Source organism: Catharus ustulatus, chromosome 5 (assembly GCF_009819885.2).
Source record: "Catharus ustulatus isolate bCatUst1 chromosome 5, bCatUst1.pri.v2, whole genome shotgun sequence".
Lineage (NCBI taxonomy): Eukaryota > Metazoa > Chordata > Aves > Passeriformes > Turdidae > Catharus > Catharus ustulatus.
The window spans coordinates 41,680,298-41,696,579 of record NC_046225.1 but is presented as its reverse complement, the minus strand read 5'-3'; the positions used below and the strand labels follow the sequence as shown (position 1 = coordinate 41,696,579).

Sequence of the window (16,282 nt, the reverse complement as noted above, 5' to 3'; positions counted from 1 at the left end):
TTCTTATTTACTCTGATTGAAATAAACACTTCAGTGGATCCATAACTACTAATTTATAACCTGCACATATTGCTTTATTTCCACACAGTACATTTGAATTTGTATCTTAAAAGGATTAGAATCTTGCTTGTGAATTTACAGTACAATTATATTGGGAAACCTGAAATTTCAAACTATGACTTCCTTTGGAGAGACAGCAAATTAAAAAAAACAAATCCAAACAATAAAGAATACGGCAGTATATCTTCCCAATATTTTGTTCTTCTAACAAGAAGAAAGCAAATGACAATTTGATATATATTAGTAGCTTTTAAATTATGACAAGTGGATTTTAAAAATATTGTTTTATTATTGTCCAAGAAGTGATAGCATTTTTCTTTTCTTCTTATCCGGAATATTGTTAAGCATGACAAAAAATACAGCCAGGAGGGTCAGCCATCTCCTGGGGTACATCACGCACAGCATGGCCAGCCAGGCAAGGGCAGGGATTGTCCTGCTCTCTCTGCTCTGAGCTGGGGCAGCCTCACCTCGAGTGCTGGGGGCAGTTTTGGGCACCGCAGTGTAAGAATGATATAAAGCTGTTAGAGAGCGTCCAAGAGACGGCAAGGAAGATGGTGAAGGGCTTTGAGCAGAAGCCATATGAGGAGTGGCTGAGGTCACTTGGTCTGTTCACCCTGGACAAGAGGAGACTGAGGGAGACCTCACTGTGGTCTCAACTTCCTCATGAGGGGAAGAGGAAGGGCAAGCACTGATGTCTTCTCTGTGGTGACCAGTGACAGGACCCAAGAGAATGGCCTTAAACTGTGTCAGGGGAGGTTTATGTTGGATATGGTTTATACTGGAAAAGGTTCTTCATCTAGATGATGGTCAGGCACTAGAACAGGCTCCCCAGGGGAGTGGTCACAGCATCAAGCCTGACAGAATTAAAGAATTGTTTACACAACACTCTCAGACACATGGTGTAACTCTTGGGGTTGTTCTGTGCAGGGCCAGGGCTGGGAGCTGGACACTGATGATCCTTATGAGTCCCTTCCAACTCAGAATATTCTATGAGTTTATGAAAATTTTTTTTTCCAGCCTTGCAGAATTCTGAGCTTATGAAAAAGTATCTTCCTTTCTTTTCCCTTTCTTTCCTGCTTTATTCCTTTCTCCTCTTCTTTTTCCTTTCACTTGCCCCTTTTAATTTTCCTTTTCCTTTCTGTTGTGCCTAGCTCTGAGAAAAAAAGTGGATAAACAGGAATTACAGAAAATAGATCCAGGAGTGATTCTAGGAAAGTGCTAAATTAAACTACAGCCAGAATCCCAATTCTGGACAGAAATTTACATGCCTGCTTGTTTTTTAATGGAATTTGGGCAGAAAATGCAAACTCACAAAACCACAGAAGCTAGAAGGTCATTAAAAGTATTAGTATCAGCCTACATTTCTCTGTCCTGTCCAACCAACTTATCAGACAACTCAAGCTTTTCCTGTGCCTTTATCTGATGGCTTTTCCATGGGGAAAGGATCTTTACTCTGTTTTCATCTGGGGAAGCCTTATAAAACTGTTTGCACAGCTGGCTAAATAATTCAGGTAATGGTCTTTTATCTCAGCAATGTGGTCAGGACAAATTTTTTAGTCCAGGTTTAATGAAGAGATTTCCTCAGCTAGAAAGTGATTGGCAATTTTGCTTTACACCTTATCCTGCTGTAACTGCAGCTCTTGAGGCTTTTTATTTGGTGTGTCTTTTTTGTCATAATGTTAAAAGGACACTTTTCGGTCTTTTTTGTAAACTGGCATTCAGCACACCAGACGTGAACAATTCACTTAAATAGGCCTTTCTTGACAGCCATAACTCATCTGCAAAACAACAGGCACATTCTAAATGAGAATCACTGCAGGAAATGTGTCTGTTGGAAAGGGAGCTCAAAGGAATGAATCAACACCTTTTCCCATGATAGCTCATTCACTTCCATACGGAGATTTTGATGCTCATTTTCCACTTCATTGCACAACCAGACAAACAAGCTTGAGTTCAGTGTGCTGCATAAGATTGGCCACTTTCACAGCCCAATCCAAAATGACTTTCAGGTATTTGGAGCCAGATATTTTGGAGTGGTGCTTTGTAGAGAAAGAAGCAGTACAGGAATTTACCATGCTAGAGATGCTTTACTTTTTGCCAGCATACTGCCAAACATCTCACTCATTGCTGTCTAGTACTGCAGTCCTCCGTGCTGTGCTGATTGCTGCAGCAAACACCTGCCTTGTATATTCTCATAAGGAGCCACAAAACCAAGGAGTCTCTCACAACTCACGTATCTGACATGCACTCTGCATGTGCATGAACTTGCACAAATGAGCAGCGTTAATGAAGCCACTGCTTTCTGAAGAGCAGGAAGAACAACTCCAGTGTACGTGCCTGAGGAAGGAGTGCACTGGGAGCAGGAGGATGTAGGCAGTGTGGCTTACATGAAATCCATCAATTTTTAGGGATGGAGCAGCTTCCCAGGGCTGGCTATGTGCCTCAGCAGCTGACACTCTTGAACTGAGTGCAGCCAATTCAGAAGCAATTCAAGGTGGCTTGTTCTTATGAAGATGAGACCAAATACAGGAGCTAGGCTGTTATCTACAGGACCTCAACACTCATCCCTCACTTTTCAACTGCCCCTGAGCCCTGTAGGATGCACAGAAGATGGATTCTGGATTTGCCAGGGTGTGCCACCAGGCAGCTGCCCTAACTTCAGGGCTGCTGCCTTGTCTGTTTGTCACCTTCCCCACCTTTTTAGCTCATCTATTACTGCACAAATAAACCGTGTGCCTTGTCGATATAAATACCAGAGTATGGCCTTTCAAATAAATGTTGGTGTAGATCTTTGTGTGACAGATTGTCCCTTGCTGTAAGGTCTGCTTACACTACCAGAGCTGAGTGTACAGGCCTTTAGTGAAAAAAGAATGTAAGGCTGGTCTGTTTGGCCAGTTATTTTGTACACAGAATAAGCGGTAATGTTGTTTCCTTCCCCTTAATTCTCATTTGGTGGTAGGGTGGGGATTTAATTTAATTTAATTTTTATTTCGGATGGTAAAAACTCAACAAAGCTGTTTTTACAGGGTCACAAAAAGTGGACAAATCAACTAATTAAATTACATTATGTTTGAAAAGCAAATTTAGAAACAGGAAAACAAAATTATATGGGTGTATTTTCTTTTCTTTTAGGGCAGTGGAATACCAAGATAGTAAACAGTAATTGTTAGATTCAGGTTCTGTGGTTAATTTAGAATAACAATCTTATTCCTTCAGAGTACAAGTCACACCAAATTAATGCAAGCTTCAGAAGTGAAAGGCTTTCCCTTCTTGGGAGAGGACACCACAGGTAAGGCTTTAAACTGCACGTCCTTTCTAGGCTTCCTGGAGAGCTGATCAGTCTCACCTCATTGGGACATCAAGGAAGACCAAATCTCCTGATGAGGCTTGAAAATATGTTTATATGTTTCAGCATGATTGAAAACAGTGGTTAGCCTTTTCACATGCAGTCCTGAGTTCTCCTTCCACCCTCACCACACCAGGTTCCTTGCAAAGTGACTGTGAAAGAGGGTGAGGTGGCTTGAGTCTAGACTCCCTCACCTCTGTTTGACAAAGAAAACTAAATGGAACAAGAAGGTTAGAATGCCAATAACTGAACAAATGGTGTTGTGAAGTCCTTCATAAAGCCAGAAGTGAGATGGATACTTTCAGGAGTCTGGGCAGAGCTGACTGGATAAACAGTACAGGACATTTATTTCATTAATACAAACAAAATTGTTTATTTTGGGTACTATCCTTACTTCTAAGTGCCTTCTGAAACCAGAAACATCACACGCTGACTTTCTTGACAGAAATCAAAGCAATTACCCCTTTTCCATACATGTAATATGTAATAATATTGCAATGTGTCTTCAGCATTCTGATTTTGATATTATCATTTATTCAGTGGCTTCTCATGTCTGCTTTTATTATGTTGCCTAGCTCTAAGGAGAATAAACAGCAACATTCAAGAATGAAGAAATGAGTAAATGTCTATTAGATGAGACATACTACTGCTATCAGGGCAATAAGGCGACACACTGCAGTTCTCTAAAAAATTTCACATTCGTATCTAATGTTATATATTAATGGATTATTTTTAACATAGCTGTTTTTTTATTAAGCAGGATGAGTTTGAAACAGCAAGTTTGTGCTCCAGTGTCAGCACAAGTCTTGTAAGACAAAATAACACTGTATTATGACATCTATTGTAAAGCTGAGTTACAGTTTGGGTTTAGAAAACTGTGAGACATAACCTCTATTCTTTAAAGACAGACATTTTAAAAATGTATTGAATGATTTATCTTAGGAAGAAACCTGATAAGTCCTGTCAGCAAGCACAGTCATCACTAAGTTCCTCTCAGAAATTGCATGTTGCATAAAACATGCAATTGTCTGTTTCAATCAATAGTGTTGATGTATTCAGTGGAAAGTTAAAAAAACTCTGAATTAAATATGTCAGTTTGATATTTTTCCCTACAAATTCTCTTTGGGTAGGGCACATACTTAACTTGTTTGAATTGAGAGGAAGAGTTTTAATTGCCTTCTGGGCAGCCTTGCCTCTATGGAGCTACATGAAGATGTGAGAGAGGCTACTAGTTCTTCAATTTGTCATATTGAGAGGAGGGGAAGCAAATATGCATTAAGAGAGAAATATATGTATTGCATGCTGCATTGTGCCAGGCAATGGGGATAGAGGCACTTATGCAAGGATTGGATATCCCAAAAATATTCCCAAAAAGACAGTTAAGAAACAATTAAGAAAGAAGGGAATGTCTTTTGTTGCTTGAGTATATATGGTATGGGAAGATTAAAGACATTGCACCTGTATGTCACAGCTTGCAATCAGGTTTTGCATGTGATCCACAAAAGTCAATGCAAGAACTTGATAACTGGCTAAACAAAAGTGCTTGAAGGAATGTGGTTAATTATTTTATAGACACAATATTTTACACTCATGAAGTAGCAGCAGTAAAAGCAGAAGGTACCAAATGCTGTTGATAGTAAAAGGATAAAAATACCTAAAAAGCACTATGATACCAAGGACATTCAGACAGTGTTGTAATCCAGATCACAATTTTGTACAAAGTTCTGGTATTTGTAAGAAAGCAGAATCAAATTAGAATGAAAGCCCCAAAACTACAAGTAAAAAGAACCCTAGGCATTTTTAGATATTCATACTATGGAAGTATAAATAGGATAGAAAAATGAACACAAATGTTACAGGAAAATACCCCCCCCACAAATGTTACTGGAAATGGTACAGAAATAGTAATTATGAAAACTGTATTTTGAACCTCTTAATATACAGTAAAAGTGCAAATGAAGTGCCAGTACTATTAAGGCATAATTTTCACCTGAACAAATTAAATACTTGCTTTTCAGCATAAGTTCCATATACTTTTCAATAGCCAAATATCAGTGTTCCCAAGTAAGACTCCACAAGCAATGTACTAAGATGAAGCAAAAGAAAAACTGCAAAACACCCTCTATTCTCTGTTGCCAACTATTGACAGTTACAGATGATGTGCCTGGTACTAGGGGAAACTAAACAAGTCCAAGCCAGAGGCAGTATCTGACTCTGTATCACAGTTTTAGGGAAACCACAGCACTGAATACATTGCTAATAAAAGCACAATATGCAAACTCTGCAGTACACAGTGAAAACAGAGTTTTGCTTGTGATTCTCTAGAGTCCATAAATTACTGTGAGGATTTCACATTTGGCATGATTTCACCACCTTTCCAGAATAGCTGGAAAGCTCATTAATTTAACTGTGAGAGCAAAGTAAACTTGTAAGAACTGTGCTTGCTAATGTCACTCTCTTTGCGTCCTGTTGTGCTGCCTTGAAGACAAGGACTGAGTGGGAGAGAGAGGAGGGGAAGGAGAAGACAAATGAGCTCAGGGCATGAACTGTCGGGGGGAACATTGGATGGACTGTCAAGAGATTCAAGAGGGGACTGTGAAGAAATTCACTGCTGGGAAAGGAAAAAGCAGGAAAGTCAAACACACCTTAGGGAAATAATGGGAGATGTGGGAAGGGGAGAAATACAAGGTAAGAAAGTAAAGAAACATAGTGGGAGGTCTGGAGAGCACAACAGAGTAATGGAAGAAAGGCAGTGGATTTCCACAGAGGAGGAGCCATCTTAGTCTGGTTTTGATCTCCGCCTGCTGATACTGCTTCTAAAAGAAGAGGAAGAAGAATGACAGAAAATTGAAAAGAAATAAGGAACAGTGGCTACTGGGATTACTTCATGTCTGAGGAGAGCACACGCAGCCTGAGCCTTCCAGAGGAGCTTGAGTCTTTTTACAGCGGAGCCTGCAGAGACACGCGGGCAGTGACTGCAGAGGGACGGATCCCAGACGCCCAAGGCTGGGCTGACCAGGATTTGTTCCAAAGCAGCTGAAGGGAAGGAGTCGGTGTCTGTGAGAGCCGGGCACGGTGTCTAGAGCTCCCCTGCTCCCCCAGGCTGCAGCCCTGCCCCTGCAGGCCCTGCCAAGGCTGCTGCTGCTGGTCCTGCAGGGATGCTCCCAGCACTGCAGCCTCTGCCAGCTCCTCGAGCGGCCTAAGGAGCACAGAGCAGCCGCAGGCTGGTACGGCTGCCTGCCTGGCAATGCTGGAATGCCAGGGCTCTGATGGAGACCCGGAGGCTGCGGGCTGGGCGACTGCACAGGGGCACCTGCAAAGTTTTTTAGGCTTTTGCGTCTGGTATTTCAAAACTCAGGTCAAGAGAAATCTCTCTTTTTGTGCGCCTGGCTTAGCTATCTGTACGTAAACTCAGAATGGAAACTGCTGCATAGAAATAATGCCACACAGGCACACAGGCACAGTGTCACTTCCACAATGCTAATATGCAGATAATTAGTTTAACTTTTAAGATTTTTCTGTTAAAATGTTCATATTATGTATATATAATATGCAGTTTTAGTTAATAGTTTCCAGTTCAGATATCTCAGAATTTTGTAAGAGAATTTTATTAGGCTGATTACTTTTATACCTTGTTTAATACTATAATTTCATTATAAAACCTAATCTGGGCAACTTTTAGCTTCATATCGCTCCATTGGTTTTTTAGTATGCATGCATTTTCAATCATTTTTGTAAAAGCTCTTAATACCATTTTTATCCAGCAAGTTTTTGGACCTCTAGAAACAGAAAACAGTTACTATGAATTTGAACAACAGTGCTTCAAAAAGGTACACATTCCTGAAATATAAGGTGTCAGTTTTGTTGAGTACACTATAACCCTTAGCAAAATAGAAATTTACAAATCCATTTTGCCATAAAGATATTAAAAATCTCCAAATCTGTAAACAGACAAAGAAAACAGATTACATTATATCCTTAGTAATTCAAGCTAGTACTTATAATTTCACTGTAGAAATCAAAAAGAATGTAAAAAAATATTTCTTGTGTGTGAGTCCTTCCCTTCTTCAGGAAAATAGGAGACTAAATAAAATAAATTACAGATTAATTAGTGTCCAGACTAAAATTAATAAAAAAAGTAAATTTCTTTTGGATCTGATATTAGTGTGATTTAAATTGTGGAAAAAAGCCATGAAAAGAAACAAGACCAAATGCTTTAGTATGTGCTAGAGCAGTGAGTGCCAATTTTTGAGATGCAATGTTTTTGCAAATATCTCCCCTTTGCACTGAAGTTCTGAAAAAAAAAAGGACCTGCTCTCAAACCACTGAGAACTCTGCTGAAATAAGTTCTATAGATCCATGCTCTCCTTATACAACCAGATTTGCACAGGAGAATATTTAACAAAGCTATTCCTGAGTTGCTCCTAAGACTGAAACTTTATTACTAAACCCACAGTATTTTTCCTCTGTATTTTCAGCCCTTAAACAGATCTGTGACAATTGAAAGGTGAAAAAACCCAGCTGCACTCAAAGTTAGTTGACAAAAGGCATTTCTAGTCCATTGGACATTCTAAGAGTAGAATATTTTTAACTGTGAGAGGAAGAAAGTATGAATTCACCATGGAATATTAATTCTATCCTTTTCTCAAAATATTTTGAGAGTTTGAGTAATAGAGTTAATAAAAGGCATAAATAAACTGTGATATTAAAAGAAAATGCATTCAGCAATGAAGTTGAAATATTATGCTATGAAGTCAGCATGATTTCTTTTCATAATTTCATATTCTTCACTTGATGTTTGAGGCATACCTTTCCATTTTAACAAGACTTCATTTTTTTAACAGAAGACATTTCACCTGAAAATGTTTTAGCCCATACTACTTACAAACATGAATATGCAGAAGCTGAGACATGCCCACTTGTACATAATGTCACCCCCAAACAAACTCTTCTATGATAATTCAGTCTCCATCTATTTTGGCAATAGTAGCAGAAACCTCTTGAAACTCAGCGTCGTCAGATTTAATGTTATAAATCATCCAAATCATCAGTACCAAAAAGTCACAATAATACTTGATCTTAGAATAAAAAATGGCAAAAGAGTTGTGTTCACAATTATTTTTTTGCTTCCAAAGGGAAATATATAGACATACATTTGGCATGCGGGGATTTTATGTTCAAAAGAAGCAAGCAGCTATGATGATTGATGGATGTTTTTAAGAATGCTGTTTTGGCAAGAAAAATAACACAGTGCCTTCCCCCTGCCCCTTATTCCCTTTAGCTTTACATGATCAGTAAAATTTTTTATTTTTGGTTTTTAACTTGTACAGAGCATCATAGAAAACATTACTGGAAGGGAATTTGAGAGGTCATACAGTCCAACCTCTACCCCAGGGCAGGATCTGTTCTTCCTGCGTTGGTCCTGAAAGATGTCTGATCTGTTTTTAAAGACAGTCTATGAAGGGCAAGGGGTCACTATCATTGTTTGCTCCAGGGTTCCAAAATCTTCACCGTGAAGTTCCTCCAAATGTCTGATCTGAATCTTCCTTGTTGCAATTAAACAGATTACTGTTTCATCATGGCTACAGGGATGAGATAAATATCTTTGCTTCTGCAAAAGCCTCATACACTTGCAAATTTGGGGAGAGTGAAATTGCCTAGCTTTTTCCATAATCACTTCAGCTTGGGAATTCTAACGAGACATTGGTTGGAGGTAATTGTTTAGGAAGTGTATAAGCAGCAGCTTGGAAATAATACTAATACTTACTGAGGGGAATAGCCTGCCCTTTGGGCTCTTTGTAAACCAGCTGGACATAACCTAACTCAGACCAGAAAGTCTGCATGAAAGCAGATCAGGTGTGAAAGACGGCTATTTACAGACTCAGGAAATAGCAATGTACTTCATGACACGCAGTACCCTAAATTCTCCCTATGATGAAAACTACAGACCTATCACCCACTGAATAGTGAATACAGCAGCCACTTCTTTTGCGATCACGCAGATACATTCAGCAGCCACCGGCTACTGCGGTGCACAACAGTAGGCTACACAGAAACTACAGATAACATGGCCAGAAATTACTGCCCTGATTAAAACTCTAGGTCCTCAATTAGGCAGTATGAATGCCAGCATGATTTAAAGTGCCTGCTGTACCGAGCAGATCCCTTAATTTCTGTATGGGACTTCACTGTCCCCCAAACTGACTGTCTTCCCCAGCTTGCCTATTGGAAACAAGTGGCTGTGTCTGTCACAGTTAAACACTGACTTTACTCTCTGTGGAAATGGATGGCTATTCCCAGCCCACCTAAAGCTGTGCTTTGGTCTCTCAGCATGAAGGACAGGGCTCACTCATGACAAGGAGAACACTTGCCCTCCCAATCAAACACTTTCTCATTCCTCTGTGTATCCTTGCTATGCTTCTGTGTCCTCTTGGCAGGACCTTAAAAGATACACAGTGGATGCACCAAAGCACAATTAAATATTACAGATGTGTGTTAATGCTTTGGGAAGGTGCCCGCTACCAAAGCCCTGCCAATTTACTGATTATTGTAAGAATACCTTAAAACTGGCAGCAGTACTATCCCACCTGCTGTCTTTGTCAGGGATCAGCATTTCTGTCTCCACTTCAGAACACAATATGCAGTGAAGCAGCACCTGCTGCTCTTGTGTCTCTGATGGGCATCTGTAAAGGCTGGAGAGTAGATACAGGTGCTCAGAGCCCTCCTGCACACTGCCTCAGCCAAATGTACACTGACAGAAATATGAAGTTATCTCAGAACACAGATGTTTGGCTTTCCTGCCACTGCCTGACACTGGCACTTTATTTTCTTTATCATGTCTGTTGAATTGAAAGCTTTTTCTTAGGCCCTGACCTTGGCAGCAGTTGCTACTGCATTTCATCATAAAGATATGAGAAAAGAAGAGGGGGAAAAAAAAGGAAGAGGGACTTACTGAATTTTCATGATGCCCTTTGTAATCCTGAATAGTTCAACTAGAGGGCCTCTTAACAGTTTTACTTATCACACTAACACTACATCTTCCACTCCTTCGTAGATACCTTTTTACTCAATATCATGATGTTTTTCATGTGAGATAAAAATACACATATTTTTCCAGCTGACAGAGACAACTAAAAAAAATTTTGTGTTAATTCTACATTGACATTTACTGAAAAAATGGTTTCTGTTTTAAGCTGCGTTTTTGTTATGTTTTGCTGTATCAGTTGGCAGTTCAGATCATTTGGAGATGAAGTTGTCTATAAAGCCTGTATGTGAATTCTCTGGTTCTACTAGTTTATCTATAAATTGTCATGATCTTCCTTAGTCAATATAATTGAGGATTCTGTAAAATGCTTTGCTAATCCGTCTGTTATGAACAGGCATTGATGACTTAATGAGTGCAACACAGGTTGAAGCAATTCACTGGAAAGATTTTTTCTGAGGTTGGTAAAATTACAAGTCCTACTGTTCCAGCAATACCTCTTGCTGTTGTGTTTGCACCTGTACATGGTGGTTTCTGTATTTTCAGTTTATTCCTACAGGAATGATACTTCCCCCACATCCCACATTTCTGTTCTCAGTTTCCTCCAGCTGGGTCCACCTGTGTGAAAGCCTTCTGTTCTGTCCAGGAGATCCTTCCTGCGTATTTGCCACTCAGTGAAACACAACCTTTTACTACCCACCCAGATGTTATTTTTGGAAGAAAGACCATGCAGAAATGCTTTTACTTAAAAAAAAAGAAAAAAGAGCAGTGAAGACAAATTTCTTGTCAGTATTTGAGCAGAAGAATGTCAATCTAATGAGCAAGTGGGATGAAAATGTAGTTTTTGATGCAAATCTACAAACCCATGGTTGTCTGAGTTAAAAATTTCTTGACAAGAGTGAAATGTTGTCTCACTATTATTTCAATATATAAAACTGAAGTTCACAATAATGAATTCAAAATTATTCAGACCCAATGTTCAGAAAAAGTCAGACAAGTAAGACAGAGGAAGACAGAATGGAAAATTAAAAGTATCTTTCTGTGCTTTTTTGTTATCAAGGGTCAACTTTACAGTTACTTCACCCAGAAATACTTCAAATGGTTCTGTAGAACTCAATAAAAAACTATAAGGCATCTGACTTTATTTTATGTACTTACTCAAAAAAAGTGGTCCATCCAGTCTCATCGCTTTTAGTTGCCAGAAGTCCACTGTTGCCATGGTAGGTAAATAAGACCAGCTCCTGCCCTTGTGCAGTCATGCTTTTCAAGCATCCATTGGTGCCTATGGTCAGCCAGATGACTTGGTTATCAGGAGAGACCACTCTTACTGGCATCCGGTTGGGATCCCGCCTGATCCGAAGAGTATTCCCATTGCTGTCCGTTATCGCGGTAATATCATTGTCATTACTGTAGCTAAAATTGTACAGGTAGTCTCCGGTGACTAAACTCACGGTGTACTGGTGAGTACCATTGACATCAAAGATATACAGCTCTTGGTCAGTTGGAGAAGCAACTTCATAGGAGTTCACTGAATTCATTAAGGGTTTGTTCTTTGACACAGCCCGGATCCTAATGTTTCCCAGATCAGCAATATACAGGGTACCATCTGGAGACACAGCTAAGGAGGAAGGTGCATTAAGTTTGGCATCTTTAGCATAGCCATCTCCATTTTGGTAACAGTCACAGTTAACGTCATTTTTGCAATCACACTCTGAGGGTATTCCAGCAACTAAAGAGATCTCTCCATCAGTTGTGACCTGTCTTATCCTATTGATCTTTTTTTCATCCGTTTCTGTAATGTAAAGCACCCCGCTGTAGGACACAGCAATGGCAGTGGCTGACTCCAGTGTGGTCTGGACAGCGTGTTTGCCCACCGTGTACTCCACCCCAGGAACCTGGCAGTGCATCGGCCTCCCTGCAGCAATGCGAACCTGGCGGTTTTCAGTGATCTGCAGAACCACGTTGTTATCCAGAACATAAATAGAGTTATCCATTGGGTTGATAGCTAAATCTGTAGGCCATTCCAGACGAACCTAAACAAACACAAGTGTTTTGTTAAACAGCTAGCCAGTGCAGATTAAATTAATTAATTAACCTTCCATTTTAGACACTGCTGTAAGGATGTTTTCCATCTGCTGCAAGCAATCACAACTGAAGAACTTGCATAAATACATGCGGCAAACTAAAGCTTTTCAGGGAGGCAAGGGGGACAATATTCAGGCATCCATTTTATTGAAAAGAAAGCCAGTTGCATTGAAACTATAATACAGGTTGAGTTTTCCCTCCAATAAATACAATACTTTTCTGTATCACAAATGCATAAATAACTATAGACACAGATATAAATGTCTAAATACTTGTCAACAGTATTCATGTTTTATTCTTGTGGCAGAAAAAATAACATACTATCTTCCAGATTATGAAACACTGTACTCCATTTTTTGAACATACCACTACTGACATGTCCCTTCTTACCTACACAAGTTTTTAAGACAAATAGAAAAGAACAGGGGTTTTGTGTAAATCCTTTCACACACTCTGGTAGGCTAAGGATGTCAGCAATTCAGAAAACATCAACACGCCAAGATAGTTCTAACAGATATGCCATTCTCCCAGTATTTACTACCAGGCTTAATGTTTCCTGCTGATAGTTTTGCTGTTCTAAACCAAACTGAACTTTATGGGCAGAAAAATCGAATATGGCAGCATTTATAGCTAAGAGAATACAGTGCAATTCACACCCGTGGAACAAGTTGCTTTCTCCCCCAAACCTGCTGTTAAATATCCATCACACTCCACCCAGTTTTATTTTAAGGGGTGTGAAAGCTGCATGTCAGCTCAGCTCAGCTTTCCAAATTAGCAGCAACTGAAAAGTACCTGGCTGATGTGCATGCTGGTATCACAGGTTAGAGGTCGTGCTGAGGTGAGGTCATTGGAGCCAAGCAAAGTCGATATTATTCCATTCTGATCCACTTTTCTGATCATGGTCCCATCAACAAAGTAGATTAACCCATTCTTGTCTATTGCTATTCCTTCAGTGAAGTAAATAAAGATTAGGTTTTTTTTTGTTGTGCCAGCAGTGAATATATTATCCATAACTAAGGGTATAGGCAGCAAGTATCTAGTGAAATTGTAGGCAGAAAATCTGGTCTCAGCTTGTTAATGTATTTTGCATGAAAAACCAATATTCAGCATGAAATCTACTACTGTTGATTGCATTTGCTGTTCACTTGCTTTTATATGTTGGGAAGGGACTTGTTTTTAAGTTAACTTTAACATGGGGTAAATGGAACCAAAAGCAATGCTCATTTTAGATATTCACTGCTGCCTGCCAAACACATAATCTAAATGCTATTACTGAGCATTTAAAAATGCTCAATAATCACTCAAGCCAAATACTTCCTAAAAAATCAACCCTAATTGATTTCAAAAAAATAAGCCCCCTGTAGCTCTCTCCCTTGATAGACTTTCTACTTGGAAAAAGTCACTCAAATCCTCAATTTTTGGAGCCAGTTGTTGAATTCAGTAATTAAATATGATCATGCCCCCAGCTCTTAACATCTGTATTATTTTGAATGTTACAGAAGGAGAACTCTTTTTACCTTTAGGGCTCATGAGAGTTGCCTCCACTGCCTTGCCTCCATCACCACACCTTGCCTCATCGAATGGCAGGCACTGCTCCCCTGTTCCTCCAATCACCTCAACGTTTTTGGTGAGGTCTTTCGCACCAGTGAGCGACTTGGGCCGATAAATCCTGCGTGTGTTTGTGTCGGAAACGTACAGATCTCCCGTCACGGGGTCAGTAGCGAGGTAGTATCTGTGAGCTGGGTTGTTGCTGGAAAATGGAATTACACATTGCATATGCTGTAGTTAATTGCACCTGATATTGGATCAAGGAGAAAACAGTTTAGTTCCTGTGCAGTGTGCAGTAACGTAGACAGAGTTAAGGTCAATGGTGATGCTCCATGCATAGGTAGCACAGGTCATGGCCCCAAAACGGTTTTGGTCTACATTTCTCATCTGTGTCACAGACAGTCCAATCTACATTAATCCTCTGGGGAATGAAGATCCATTTTGTCTTTAATGCTCTCTGGCCAGTTCAGGCTCTCTCATTAGAGACTGCAGATGTCTCTCTACTAAGCCAAATAAAAATACTGGAGTTTAAAACCTTCTGAAACTTCTGGGAACCTGGATCTAGTCCCTAATTTTGCAGCAAGAGCCCAGCCTTCACTTACACTTTGTTGGTATTATCCTATCTGTTTTATTATAATTTATATAAGGCTGTTGGGGTTCATGGTTAATGTAATTCATAAATAGATAAGACAGAGTTTGAATGATGCGTTCACAGGCAAGAGATAAGACATCATTTGTAAGTATTTGTTTAATCCACTGCTTTCAAATGTGTGATACACATGATTTAACACATTAGGAAATGTCATCTCTTCCACCAGAGACCAAGCAGACCTTTTCCATTCTTCTAAAGTCAGAGTCATATTTCAAATAATTGTACAGATTGGCAGAAACCTGCTAACTATGCCAGCACAGTCTTTATTACAGTGAAAATATATATTGCTAACCATTTTCCCAGAAACGTACATTTTGCCTCTCCACTGGTGCCACATAATTGAGAATTACTTCCCTGCTGGTTAAAAAAACAGCCCTGGAGATTGCCTTTTGTGTTGATATATTATGATGTAGAAACTTAACCCACTGCAGTTGGGATTCCTGACCTAATTCATGGCATGAAGAGCTGAAATAAGGTCATGTAAATACATGAGGTAATTTCAGATGCTCCCTTCATGGATTGAAGCAGAGTGTCAGAACAGTCACTTCTGATGTTTGCAAAAGCGCTGCTTAAACAGATCTACCAGTCTGGTGGTAGCCAAACATCTGTTCACAGAATGCTATACTTCACGTTTTGTAAATACATAACTGTGCTAATGTAACACATTTTTTTGTACTGCCACTTGGAAAATGCAACAAGAGACCAACAGGAACAACGTGTGAACAAATTATGTATTTTTGCAGGGACAGATTTTTATAGCTATCCAATTGCAAAAACACAGAAAAAAATGTGTTGCATAAATAGGATTTTATTTGGTTTTAAGACTTTTAACATGTTGGTTCAGAACGAATGAAACCAAGTGAAACAGACTAATGAAATCAAATACACAGTGATTAGCACCTCTTAAAAAGCTCTGCTATTGCACAGTGTTGTACAGCGTGTCTGAAAACAATCAAATACAGGCTTACTTTAAATTTCTGTCTTACAAATCTATTATTGCCAATGTGCTAAATAGTTGGAAGGTATTTTCAAAAGCTTAATTTATGCAGTGATCATTTAATATGATCACTATGTAGTGTACGAATTATTTATACCTCCATAGACTGCAAATTAAATTATACCCATTTACATGATTACTTTGGTCTTTAAGAAACTTTGCAAACACTTCAAATATAAACACATTGCATGATGTGAAATGTGCAATTAAATTTTATTTCATTGTAATTTAAAATAAAGTTCTTGTTCTACTGAAATCTAAATTAAAGTACCTCTCTTCAACCCATCTAACACTGCTCAGTCATATTTTTCAGCCACTGGAATAAGAAGTCATCAAATCAAAAAGTAAGTAATTTATGCCTAACACAATTACTTATTTGCAAAAAGAATTTTAAAGCTCTTTTCTTCATAAATCTGAAGATGTATATTCTAATTAATTCCAACAAAAAAGAAATCGGGATGAGTTTTCATGATAAGCAGTGTATCCTCATTAAACCAAAAAATACACATGATGATTTAAATGCATTTTCTCATTTTATTAAAAAATCCCTCCAAGTTTGGAAGTGAATAGGATATTACTACTGAATCAATAGAAACTCTCCAACTTGCCATA

The 16,282-nt window shown here is 39.1% G+C and overlaps 1 protein-coding gene across 18 annotated transcripts in view; it reads right to left on the bottom strand.

Moving 5' to 3' along the window:
- TENM3 (teneurin transmembrane protein 3) overlaps nt 1–16,282 on the bottom strand; it is a 1,396,736-nt gene that overhangs the window by 24,770 nt on the left and 1,355,684 nt on the right. For all 18 annotated transcript variants that reach the window (XM_033060171.1, XM_033060177.1, XM_033060178.1 and 15 more), the window contains 3 exons: nt 13,991–14,223; nt 13,266–13,420; nt 11,547–12,421 (listed from right to left, as the gene is read on the bottom strand). In XM_033060171.1, coding sequence (XP_032916062.1) covers nt 11,547–12,421; nt 13,266–13,420; nt 13,991–14,223 — 1,263 coding nt within the window. The remainder of the gene's footprint in view (nt 1–11,546; nt 12,422–13,265; nt 13,421–13,990; nt 14,224–16,282) is intronic.